We start from the raw sequence: 13,249 nt of genomic DNA on the forward strand, positions 1-13,249 counted from the left end.
GTTTACTACTTTGACCTTAGCTCCACAACCCTCTAATTTCACATTTAATCCAAAGTAAAAATGCAATAAGACTAAGGATAGTCTTTTAAGGCTCTCTTATGTGTTGGACTCTGTAACAGTTATAGTTATGTCAACCTAAATGTATAAAATTAATTTAACTAATTAAAATAGTTAATAAAATTGTAGAGGCTTCAGTCAGGTAACTCCCACTTCAGGTATTTGTTGTCACTAATGAGAGCATATGCTCAAAACTTCTGGCATTTTCAGTTGCAAATATCCACACAAATATACCAACCATTGCTTAATATGCCACCAGTATTTTAGACTATTGACTTGGGTTTCTTGAAGAGAAATATTTTGCCCCCTTGTATTCAAAATGTTATCAAGTGCAAATACAGCCAAGATACTTTTAAAGGAAGCATGAAAGAAGCTGCCTCTATTTCCTTCAAAACAACAACAAAACCTTACTTTCCATTTTCTTTGAGCCATGTATTTCCGTAGCAGTATCTGGGACTTGAGCCGAACTTTAGACTTTGTGGCTTTGGTCTGCAGATTATTCACCCACTCATGTTTCAGACACTGGGCTGCACTCATTCTACAACTGGGAAACCAAACAGCAGGTGAAATTAGACAATTTGTTATGCCCTTTTGGGCTGTACAGAGATCTGGGGTACTAGACTGGTCAAAAGCTAGTGGTGGCTTTTTGATCACTTGGCTATGTTATACTCCAGATTCCTCTTGTGTATAGATTGGACTACTAGATGGCCACCAGGGTCCTCTCCAACTCACATTCTGAGATTGGTGGGTACCAATAAAGGAAATCACTTTGCTCAAATCTCCGCCTAAAAGTCCCATGACAACCATCTAGACAAAAGTTCCCTAAGCCCCTGTAATTATCTGGGGAAGCAATGGCTACTCAGGAGAAGAAAAATAACCAAATTTATGTGAATCCAAATTCACATTTGTAACCATTTGTAATTTGTTACATATTATATAACCAAATGTGAAGAGCTGAGCCTTCCTATAAGAATTTATGTAAGCTTGATTAATTGATTAGAAATATTTCTCCTCACAGGTAACATTTTTTCATAGTCAAAAATTAATATCTAGTAGTCATTTAGCACTTTAAGGTTTACAAAATACTTGATACCGTATCTCATTTGCCCCTCAGTGCGGCCCTGGGAGAGTTGCTACTATTCTTATTTTAGAAATGAGGAAACTGAGACTTAGATCAGGTGACTTGCCCAGGGTCTCACAGGCAATAGGATATGAATTCAGATTTTCCTCATACCAGGTCTAGCAGTCTATCCACTGTATGCCCCCTAAAACCAGCCTGATAAGGGAGTTAGAAAAGGGTCAGAAACAAGGCTCCAGATCTTCACTCCCCTTTATATTAAATACTTTTAATTCTTACTATTTCTTATTTTATAGGGATAGGGAATGGGGAACTTCCAGGTTAAGGGACTCCTTCCACTAATGCAGACCAAGACTCTGTACAACTTAAAATCTTAGTTGCCTGGACTCATGAGACGTTAAAAGACTTGCAGGGCCACGCAGCACATATGTGCCAGAGGTCCACTTGATTTGGAGGCCTCTCATTTTATCCTCACAGTAGAATTTATATGATTTACTTGACATAGTTTGCTATTGCTTTTAAGTACAAAAGAAAAAAAGGTGGGGGGGAGGGGAGAGGAAGGCAGCCCTTCCTCACCAAGAAATAAAGTTTTCCTCCTTTCTTGCCTTTATTCTAATTATGGCAAGTCAGTGTTTCTCAACCTCCTTCCTGGCAATACCCTTGCATGTGTAAGTACTTGGAAATAACAACCATTTGCAAATATTCCTCCTGCCTAAGCATTTATATAGATCTTGAGTTATCAGTCTCAAGCATTTAGAAAATACTTTCATTCTGTGAAAGCATTGTTTCTCAATTCCTTCTCTTGTCCTTTATGACAGTTCCCTCTTTGCTTTCAAGTGTGGACTAAGGAACCAGTAGGGAAACTTAACTCTTCTGTAAGAAGATGGGATCTTTTACTCCTTGCAGATCATCCCGAGCCAAGGCAAGGTTTCTGAAATGAACTGAATTCTTTACCACAGTGTTTTTCCTGAGCCCGGGGTTCTCCTAACTTGGTGAGGTCATGGTTGCTCCCAATTAGACATACCTCTTCTCTTTAACCAGGAGCCTAGAAATGAAATCTTTGGCCTCTTCTGAGAGCCCTTCAAATGCGTCAGCATCAAAATCCCAGCTACAGTTTACAATGAAATTCATTGTCTCTGCATCTGTTTCCCCCAGAAATGGAGACAAGCCACTGAGCCTAGAAAGGAAAGAGATGCCCACCAACAAATGGAAAAAGCATATTGTGATGAAAAAAGCAACTGGTAAGATTCCAATGTGAATTAAAGGGGGTGAAAGAAAACATCTTTGTAGGTCAGAAGGCCATGAACACTGATGGAGATTGAAAGAATAGAGCAGTGCCACATGCTTTGGAGCAATCTTATACAATTCCCTCTCCCCCTTTCTATCTCCTACCACAATGAGTCAATTTGGGCCCAAACTTCAGACAGTCAATTAATCTTCTTTACTTTGGCCCAGTAAAAATATTAGGATCTTTCTGTGAAGCAACCAGACTGGATAGGATACTATCCTGTGTGTTCAAAGAAGCCCTGGTACCCAGAAGCCTGATTAACTTAGTATTCATCATCTCTAGGTTTAGATGGTAGGATGCTAGAGAGAGAAATAGGAAATTGATCCAAGCTGCCAAGGCTCCCTTCCAAGTTTGAGTTCCACCCAGGTCCCCTCCTTCTGCACACACAGCTTACAGAAAAGGGCAAAGGGCCCAAGCTATGACAAAATAATAAACAGCTTTCCTAGAATTGAGAGCCAAGAATTTCTCCAAACCAGAGCAGGAGGTCTATAATCATAGGAAGGTGAGGATATTTAGTCTGGACGTTTAAATCCTCTCCCAATTGCATCATAGAGCTACTTCCTCTTCCTAGTGAGAAAAAAAAAATCTAGGAGGTTAGACAGGCACGTGGCAAGTAAAGCTAAACCCAGCATAGAGGTTTTTTTCATCACTGCTACACTACTGCCTGCCCAACCTGAGTTACTTACAGCATGTACGTGATGACACCCACACTCCACATGTCGGTGGGAAAGGAGACAAAATCATAGTTCACCACTTCAGGGGCCAGGAATTCTGGGGTGCCAAAGTTCACTTTCAGCTTCTCCCGGGGCTTGTACCTGTAGCCAGAGTCCAGGGGAATATCAGAGCTCTGAGAAAGGGGTTGGTAAAGAGATAAGGGGTGCTACAGGAAAATATGATTCTAGGAATCTAGATTTATGCCATTAATAGATTCCTCCAGCAACCACATGGCTTGATATGCTGTGTGAACCCTTTGTAAGGTGGAGTAGATAAGATATTCTCCCTCCCTCACCCCCTTACCCACTTGGTCACACACTGAGGTTGGGTATACAGAGCCAAGGGATACAATGGGAGAGACACCAAGCAAATAGAGGGAGCTTGTTCTAGCTGGGGAGACAAAAGAGATGACATTTGCAAATAAACAAGCAGTAAATCCTTAAGGTGAAAACTCTTTAAAATATAATTTTATTGGCATTTTTTTGTTTTTTTTATATCAGCTCCATTTCCCAGTATATCCCACCCTCTCCCCTTTCAACCAACTCACTGAAAAAGTCTGACATCGTATGCAGCATCCCACCTCTGGGAAGAAGTAGGGGAGGCACATTCTCAGAGATGTTCTTTGGGGCAAAACTTGGTCGTTATCATTTCATAGCATTCAGTTTTTATTTCTGATGTTTATTTTTTATGTCCAATTGATTCAATCTGTTTAAAGTGTTGGGGGGCTTTGGAGTGCATGGGGTTTTTGGTATCATTTAGGGAAGAGATACAACCTAAAGTTGTAGGACCTGGGTTCAATTCCTGGCTCTTCTAGTTCACGACTACCTATGTGACCTGGGTAATTAAATCATTCAGCTTCTCTGCCTGACTCCCTCCTTGCTCTGCATTTTCTTGTTGAAGGCAAGCATCTAACACCCAGCATGGAGCACTCACTGCTTGGTCAGTATCTCATAAGCTCTGAGGACTAGGACTTTCTTTTTTTTCTCCCTCATTAGTATTTTATTTTTTCCAATTACATGTAAAGATAGTTTTCAATATTCACTTTATAAGATTTGGAGTTCCACATTTTTTCTCCAAACTCCTTTCCCCCCTCCCCAAGATAGTGTGCAATCTGCTATAGGTTTTACATGTACAACCATATTGAACTTAAGGACTTTCTAATAATACCAGGTTTACAGATATCTATCTGTAATTGGGGGAGGAGGAGATAATACAAGGAAGAGACCAGTGCTCAGGCCTGCCTCTTGAGTAAACAAGAGTCAGAGCTGTGCTAAGAGCACAGCAGCTAAGAAGACAGATGCCTTCCAGAACCCTCAGAGATAGTCCCGGCTTTCAGGCCTTGGAATCTGGTTGCCTAAGTTACCCACTCAAGCTGGTACTACCCACTCCAATGCCAGGTGAATATTTCTTGGAACCCATTGCCTCCTCACCAATGTTGTTGTTGTGCATTTGTTTCATTCATGTCTGACTCTTTGTGACCCCATTTGGGGTTTTCTTGGCAAGGATGCTGGAGTGGTTTGCCAGTTCATTTTACAGATGAGGAAACTGAGGCAAACAGAGTGAACTGATTTGCCCAGGGTCATAGAGCTAGTAAGGGTCTGAGGCTGGATTTTAGAGCAATAGCCACATGGAAATATGCCCTCTGGAGGCAGCTCCCTCTATCCTCCATTTACTGTGAGAGGATTTGATATTCACATATGAAATGGATTTTATTTAGAGTCTTATTGTTACTAAGAAGCCATCTATAAAAATTTCAATGATAACTTCAGATATTTTGGCAATTACTCTGCCATATCTCTCTCCTTATTCTGTTGAACTACACCCAGGTTCCGTAGGTATACCAACAAAGGACTCAGATGAAACAGACTTGGCCTGAGGGATTCAGGTTTTCTCTTACAGAAAGGCTGTTAGCTCAGTGGAGAGCAAAGGCAGGCCCTGATATCACATCCCCAGTGGTCTTTGATAGTCCCTTACTTAATACAAAGTGGTACAGTGTGGTACAGTGGACAGATTACTGGCCTGGAATTAAGAAAAATCTGAATTCAAATCTGGCCCCAGACACTAGTTGTGTGACCCTGGGTAAATCACTTAACTTCTATTTTCGTCAGCTCTTCATCTGTAAAGTAGGAACACACTGGAGAAGTAAATGGCAAACCACTCTAGTATCTTTGCCAAGAAAACCCTGAATGGGGTCCCAGAGGGTCTGAAATAACTGAACAGCAACGATACTTGATACAAAAGAGGGACTATGAGTATGTGAATGAAGGCTGGCATGTTGGTTGCTTTTGTCAAGCAGTTTTTTAACATTTTGTTGCAAGGGATGGCTTACTGGATTAGAATGGGGAGAATGATATGTTAGGAAATAAAAGTGATGCAAAAACTAAGGATATCAATAGTCACATGAAAAAATGCTCTAAGTCACTAGGAATTAGAGAAATGCCAATTAAAACAACTCTGAGGTAATACTTCACACCCATCCATTTGGGTAGCATGACAGATAAAGAAAATGACAAATGAAGAAGGAATGTGTAAAACTAGACACACTAATGCACTGTTAGTTGTACTGTGATCTAGTGCAACAATTCTAGAGAGCAATTTGAAATTATACTCAAAAAGCTATTAAATTATGCATACCCCTTCACCCAACAATACTACAACTTACACGCCAAAGAGATCAAAGAAAAAGGAAAAGGGCCCATAAGGACAAAAATATTTATAGCGGCTATTTTTGTGATAGCAAAGAATTAAAAACTGAAGAGATGGCCATCATTTGAGGAATGACTGAACAAGTTATGGTATATGAAAGTGATGGAATACTATTGTGGTATAAGAAATAATGAAGGGTTGGTTTTTGAAAATTTTGGAAAGACATATAAGGTTATACAAAGTGAAGTGAAGTGAACAGAATAATTTATTCAGTAATAGCAGTATTATAAAGATAATTAACTGTGAAATACTTAGTAACTGATCAACCCAATGACCCACAACTATTCCCAAGGACTCATGAAGAAAAATGCTGACCACCTCCAGATGGAAAGCAAATTGAAGCATATTTTCCTCTCTCTTTTTCTTGGTTTTGTGGAAATTGGTTTTGTGTGACTTCATATTTGTAATAGTTTTCATATTTCTTGCCTCCTCGAGGGGTGTAGCAGGAGTAAGAGGAGGGAAAGAATCTGGAACTGAAGATAAAATAAAACCAAATGGGACAAAAAAAAAACAAACAGGGAAGCTTGAAAAACCAGTGAGTTGGAGGGTGGTTCAAAAAGATGAAGAGTTGCATTTTTGACATGCTGGGTTTGAGATTTAAATCATTAAGGGTGGAACAGATGAAGATAAGCAGGGGAGAATATTATAGGCTTGGGGGGGAAGATGGAGACTACAGATACGACCAAGGAACAGAAAAGTCAATAGTACACTTTGGCTGAAAGATGGAATGAATAAGAGGGTGAATCAATCTTGAGAAAAGATTGGAATGGGTAAGTGGGAAATAGATTATGGAAGGCCCTAATTTAGGAAATTTATACTTTATTCTCTGGAAGAATAAAGAATTTTGAGTATGGGAGTGAAATAGTAGAAACAACCTTTCAGAAAATTAGTATGCATCCTTTGTAGATTGAGGGAGGGAGGAAAGAACTATCTTATAAATTGAGTTAATTTTTCAAGCATATGTATCTTATCTCTCCAAGTAACTCATAAATTCCTTGAAGACTGGGACCATGTCATATGGATCTCTATCCTTCATAATCCTCTGTGCACACTGTAGATTTAATATGTTTGATGAAGAATGAATGAATTAAACTGAACTGCCTTGCCTAGTTTGTGATCTCCCAACCCTCTTCCTATAAGGAAAAACAGTTAATCCAAAGTACAACTGTAATATAAACAAACTATGGTAATTATCCTGTATATTTGCATATGAAAATAGGTGTCTGCCACCGAGGTGGCAGTGCTTTGTTCATACATTCTCTCAAATCCTTACAGAGAGCTAAACAAGTTGTTCTATATGATTGTGATGGAATACTATTGTGTTATAAGAAATGATGAGCAGGATGCTCTTAGAAAAACCTGACCTTATATGAGCTGATGCAAAGTGAAATGAGCAGAACCAGAAGAACATTGTACATAGTAACAGCAATACTGTAGGATTATCTACTGTAAATTACTTAGCTATTCTCAGCAATACAATGATCCAAGGTGACAAATGGTTACAATAAAAGGTACTGTCCATCTAGTGGAGCCTGAATGAAGATCAAAGATAATTTTTAACTTTCTTTATTTTTCATAGAGTTTTTTGTCTGTGTTTTCTTTCACAGCATGACTTACATGGAAATGTGTTTTGCATAACTAAACATGTATAAACTATGTCAAATTGCTTGCCTTCTCAGTGAAGGGGAGTGGAGAAGGTGGGAGGGAATTTGGAACTCAAAATTTGAAAAAAGAATGCCAAAATTGTTTTTATGTGTAATTGGGAAAAAATGAAATATTAAATAAATCATTGTACAGTCAGCTAATCCCTCTATGAACACCACTAGGGTAACAACAATTCAATTCAGTAAACATATGTCAAGGACCTGCTGTTTGCATTATGCTAGATGCTAAGGATACAAACACTGAAATGAAACAGTCCTAGCCCTCAAGGAGTTTATTTATATTCCATACAATTTGGACATAGATAAATCAATTTTTAAAAATACATATACACATATATATAAGATAAATGCATACTCCTATCTAGGGGAGAATTAACAAGGAAAGAGAAAGGCAATAAGCATTTTTTTAAGGAACCTACTAAGCATTTTATAAACACTACCTTGTAGGAGATGGGTAGGGCTTGAACTAAACTGAACTAAATATTCTAACAGGTAGAAATGAAATAGAGCAACCCAGTGGGGAAGAGGGGAAAGGGAGGGACACAGCCTATACAAATGCATAGAAGATGAAATACGGTGGATGGGAAACCACAACTAAGCCAATTGGGCTAGACCCTGGAGGGTGGGTAAAGGAGTAATAAGGAAACAGTCTGAAAATTTGAGTTGGAGCCAGATAAGGCCAAACTTCATCCTAAAAATGTGTTATTCAGAGATTCTGACAGACAAGTTGAAAACCTCCTTCCCTTTTTGTCATTCCCCTCGCCTTCTAGTTTGACCACCAGAGTCCCACTCATCCTGAATCCCAAGGCTGCTATGCATTCCCATTCCATTGCACCTTCAGGAGCCATGTTTAATTTTTAAGTTTACTTCCATCTTGGACTTCTATCTTCTGGCCCTTACTGCATCCCTGGCCTCCATCTTCTGCCTATTTACCCAGTAGGAACAAACATACTGATACCACCCTCATGGCCACCCCCAAAATCTCCCTTGGCCACCCTCACTCATCAACTTTTGTTCTTTTAAGATTCACTCCATTTGTCTGTACCACTTCTAACTGTAATACTTTAAGGATAGTGAACTCTGAAATTCTTATCCATTCATTATCTCTTATCCTTCTACCTCTACCTCTGCCTTATTCCTTTTAAAAATATTCTTCATCCTTGTAAAGAGTTTCATGTTTTTCTGAATTTAATTGAGGCTGAGCATGGAGGCACAAGTCTGTCATCCCTGATACAGCTGGACTGTGGCTAAACTACAGTGAGATATACTGATTGGCTGTCAGAACTGAGAAAGGAATTAATATGATGAGTCACCTGGGAGTGGGGGACCCCCAGAAGGATGAATCCAAAACAAGTCAAAGATCCTAGGTCAATCACTAGTAGGATGGAGCCTATCACTAACTCCAGCTTCTAGCCTGGGCAGGATAGGGAGACCTAGTCTTTTTTTTTTTTTTATTTGCAATAAATTTTGCAATAAATAATTAATTGTAACAAAAATTTCAGAGAGTTCTTTAAGGATTTCTAAAAGTTATAAAATACCACATTTATCATATCTCATGTATTCCTTTGTTTTTTTTCTGGTAAGTGATATGTCTCATGACAGACCTCACCTTTTTATAAAAGGACTGATAGATGGTCAGTTAAGAGCAGATTTATTTATATAAAGCCAATCTTCTATTCTGGAGAGAGTGTCAATTTAAGTTATTTCTAAAAGGTGGTCAGGGACAAGAAGACATGGTGAACAAAGCAGTATTTATTTCTCTTTTTTTTCTTTAGTCCCAGCACCTTGCCCAGGCCCTTGAACATTATATAATGGGTGCTTAATAACAATTATTTAATTGATTTGATATGCAAAGGTGAAATGGTCTTACCTTCTGGCCAGCCCAAAGTCAATGATTTTAATTTGGTTTCCCATCTGATTTACACATAGTATGTTCTCAGGCTAGGAGAGACCAATGAGAGAATTTGACAGATGGTTGTTATTCCTATGGTCAAGGAAGCACTCAATACAAGCTACTTAACCATTTTGCTACACAAAACAGTTTGTTGAATGAATACATCTGTTAGGGCGGCAGTTTGAGGACCTCATCCTTTCAGGAGTCTGCAAGATTAAGACTATTTTCATGCTAGTGCTAACACACTAAAGTACTAATACACAGTTTTAATTTCTAATGTAGTGAATGTCGATAAAGTTAGTGGTATCCTCGGCCATCTCCAGTCATCCTGATGAACAAATTATCTGGCCACTAGACCCAGATGGCTGTGGAGGAGAAAGTGAGGCTTGTGACCTCGCGCAGCCCTCCCTCACTCAAATCAAAGTCAACTGCAAACCATGTCATCATCTCTCTGATATCATGGTGGTCTTCAAAAACGAAGGAAAACACAACCTGGTATATTGGTAATCAGCTCTCGGAAAAACTAAATTTATCTGCAACACACTTTTAACTTTAACCTGCACTATTTTCATTTTCTCCATCACTTTCTTAAATCTTGACAATCAATAAAACAATAAATCAAGCCCTGATTTGTGGCATTTGCAGATTTATAAGGTATAAATGCTCACACTGAAAATTTAACAGTTGGTTCTCCTGAGCTATCTGTAGCACACCCCAGGATATAGAGAGTTCACATAAACAAAAGCTCTTTAGCAGGGGAGGTCCTTAATAATTTTGGGGGATGTAAATTGCTCAGATGGCTCTGAGTTCCTTACCATGTCCCCTTACCAGGTGGCTGACCTAGGAAGTGGAGTCAAGGCAACCTTGGACAAGGTCCAGTATTCTAGAGGTGATGTTGCAACCAACCAGTCTGGCAGAGAAACCCTGAGAAGGTGCACAGGACTCAAGTCCCAGGGGTGGGGTTTAGAACGTGGAACTGGATTGTATTCTAAAGGAAGGAACCAAGCTAAGCTGTCTGTATATTTGTTTTATAGTCTTGCTTTGTACTGTACAAGTCAGTTCTATTGTTACAATTTTTCTAACTTCATTTGTTGATTGATTGACCGATACTTTTTATGTTACTGGATTCTCTGTACATAAGTACTGATGTACAGCTAGGTTCTGTATTAGTGAATTTTGCAAAAGTACAGACAGAACTTTTAAAGTAAGAACTCTGTCATCATCAGAATGATAATGTCTGGTATAAACGTTCATACTGTTATCTGGTATTCACCTTGACCTAGACCATTTGCTTATAGGAACTGGGCTAAGCCGTTTATGTATTTGTTTTATACTTTTGAAGTAAATATTTGTGAAAGGGGTGGGGGAAGAGTTCAAAGGGTCTTGAGACCAAAAAGGGTGAGAACTATTGTTTTATGGAAACACTGAAGGCAAAAGGAGAAGGGGACAGCAGCGGATGAGATGGATAGTATCACTGAAGCAACAAACATGAGCTTGGGCACACTTCAGGAGATAATGGAGGATAAAAGGGCCTGGCATTGCCCCAAATATGACTGAAAGATTGATACAAGGCAAACTATGACTTGGGCAGGTAGGGGGTGCCATAGTGCACAGAGTGCCACACCTGAAGTCAGAAAGACTCATCTTCCTGAGTTCAAATCTGGCCTCAGACACTTACTAGCTATGTGACCTTGGGCAAATCATTTAACCCTGTTTGCCTCAGTTTCCTCATCTGTTAAATGAGATAGAGAAGGAAATGACAAACTACTCCAGCTCTTTGCCCCCCCCAAAAAAACAAACCCAAATGGGGTTTGGGACAGAATTGAACAACCAAAAAAACCTTACTAAGCTGCTTGGTTTTTCATACCCCACCTCTTTTTGTTAGGCCCTTAAGATAAGAATAGTTTTTACACTTTAAAATAAATTTATTTTTAAAATGTAAAAAGCATTCTTAACTGGAGCTGTATAAAAACAAACAGGCAATGAGCTGGATTTGGCTGTAGGGACACCATTGGATGACTATTTGATAGGATCTTGTAGACCAAAATTCTGAACAGCAGCAAACTTCTTGCAATCTACTTTGAGTGAAGTGACTTCTAAGCCACTTCTAGCCAGTCTTCCCCTCTCCTAGAGGGCAGGTAGGTGCATAGAGGACTGGGACTGCAGTCAGGAAGTGTTCATTTATTTCAATGGAGTTGCCCACTCTCCTTGACCTCATTTGGAGACAGGGACCTGAGTTCAAATAGAGTCTCAAACAGTAATTAGCCGTGTGACCCCAGACAAGTCACTTAACTACTTAACTTTTGTCAGTCTCAGTTTTCTCATTTGTAAAACAGCAAACCTTTCAGGATTGTTGTGAGGATCCAATGAGATAATATTTGTAAAGTGCTTTAGCACGGTGCTTGGCACCTGGTTGGCACCTAGGAGGAACTAAATAAATGCTTATTTTCTTCCCTTCCCCTTTTCTGCCCAGAAGATGATCTAATGTTATCTGGGAAACTGGAACTATGAAGACAGATATCTCTGGAATGTGGAGAATCTAAAGAAGTTAGAATTCCTCAGGTATGAGGGCCTGAGGGGCTAGGAATGAGGCTAGGGTTGGACTAGAACCTTATTTTTTTAATCATTTTAGCATGTTTAGTAGATTAGTATCTAGAGTCTTCTCTCTTTAGGAGGGTAACATTAACTTTCTCTCTCAGGAGCAGAGCCAGCTCTCTACCACATTCCCTACAGTTGTTCTGAACAATGAAATAACAAAACAGTGTTCTAGCCATCTCTGGGATCCACTTACTAGCCACCTGCTGGTTAGTGACCAGGGCTGAGACTGGAACCCAGGTTAAGAACACCCTTTTCTTCTTAGGTGGCTTTAGTCATCCTAGTTCAGTTGTTTCGATTGTGGAGTTTTCTTGGCAGAGATACTGGAGTGCTTTGCCATTTCCTTCTCCAGCTCATTTTACAGATGAAGAAAATGAGGCAAACAGGATTTAGTGATTTGCCCAGGGTCATTTAACCTACACTCCACTAAGTATCTGAGGTCAGATTTGAGCTCTTGTTTTCCTGACTCCAGGCCTGGAACTCTATCCACCTTCTGGTAACATCTTAATTATGAATTGGCACCTTGTTGACAGCTCCCTGGGAGCATAATAACTTCTCCCATCCCCCTCCTCATTCACTTTTGGCTAAAACAAACAGGAAAGTGGATAAGACTGGATCATGGTCTTCTGTTGTTAACAGGGTTGACGATCCCTGACTCAGTATTGACTAGTCAGTTCCTTGAAAGGGGTATACCCATGCCGCCCTTCACATCTGGCATTTAGCTAAGAATGCAGAAGATGTGACATTGCCTCTAACCCTTGGCAGGTTTAGATGGGGCTACAGAAGAAAAGTAATGATGTGAAATTTGATTAGATTGGAAGTAGGATTTAGATAAGATTAGATTAGATTAGATTTAGATTAGAGTTGGAAAAAACCTCAAATGCCTTCTTATCCAACCCTCTTCTTTCAAACCCTCTTCTTTCACGGATGAGGAAACTAAAAGCCCAGAGAGAATAAGTGATTTGTCCAAAATACAAAGAATAACTCTTAATTGTCCTTAAGTAATCAGCTCAGTTTAAAGATACTATGGCTTTCCTAAGGATTCATTCTTTGGGTTTTTCAGGGTGGACACAGTGGCAATCTGCAGTTCTGTCCCCTCCCTTTCTGGTGGGTGAAGTCACAGTGTTCCCTCCCTCTCCTTCCCTCCACTGTTTTCTCTTTCACTCCTTTCTTCCCTCCAGAAGAGGTCACCTGGAATTCCCTCTTACTTTTAGGCATCTTGAGTGTCTGGCTCTTTAGGGTTACTGTTAAGA

General features: G+C 39.6%; 1 protein-coding gene across 4 annotated transcripts in view; it reads right to left on the reverse strand.

Annotated features, from left to right (window-relative positions):
* Nucleotides 1-13,249, reverse strand: part of MYLK3 (myosin light chain kinase 3) — a 77,658-nt gene that overhangs the window by 1,176 nt on the left and 63,233 nt on the right. For all 4 annotated transcript variants that reach the window (XM_072632123.1, XM_072632124.1, XM_072632122.1 and 1 more), the window contains exons 9-12: nucleotides 9,378-9,448; nucleotides 3,110-3,238; nucleotides 2,160-2,312; nucleotides 469-601 (exon numbers count right to left, since the gene is read on the reverse strand). In XM_072632123.1, coding sequence (XP_072488224.1) covers nucleotides 469-601; nucleotides 2,160-2,312; nucleotides 3,110-3,238; nucleotides 9,378-9,448 — 486 coding nt within the window. The remainder of the gene's footprint in view (nucleotides 1-468; nucleotides 602-2,159; nucleotides 2,313-3,109; nucleotides 3,239-9,377; nucleotides 9,449-13,249) is intronic.

Source organism: Notamacropus eugenii, chromosome 1 (assembly GCF_028372415.1).
Source record: "Notamacropus eugenii isolate mMacEug1 chromosome 1, mMacEug1.pri_v2, whole genome shotgun sequence".
NCBI lineage: Eukaryota > Metazoa > Chordata > Mammalia > Diprotodontia > Macropodidae > Notamacropus > Notamacropus eugenii.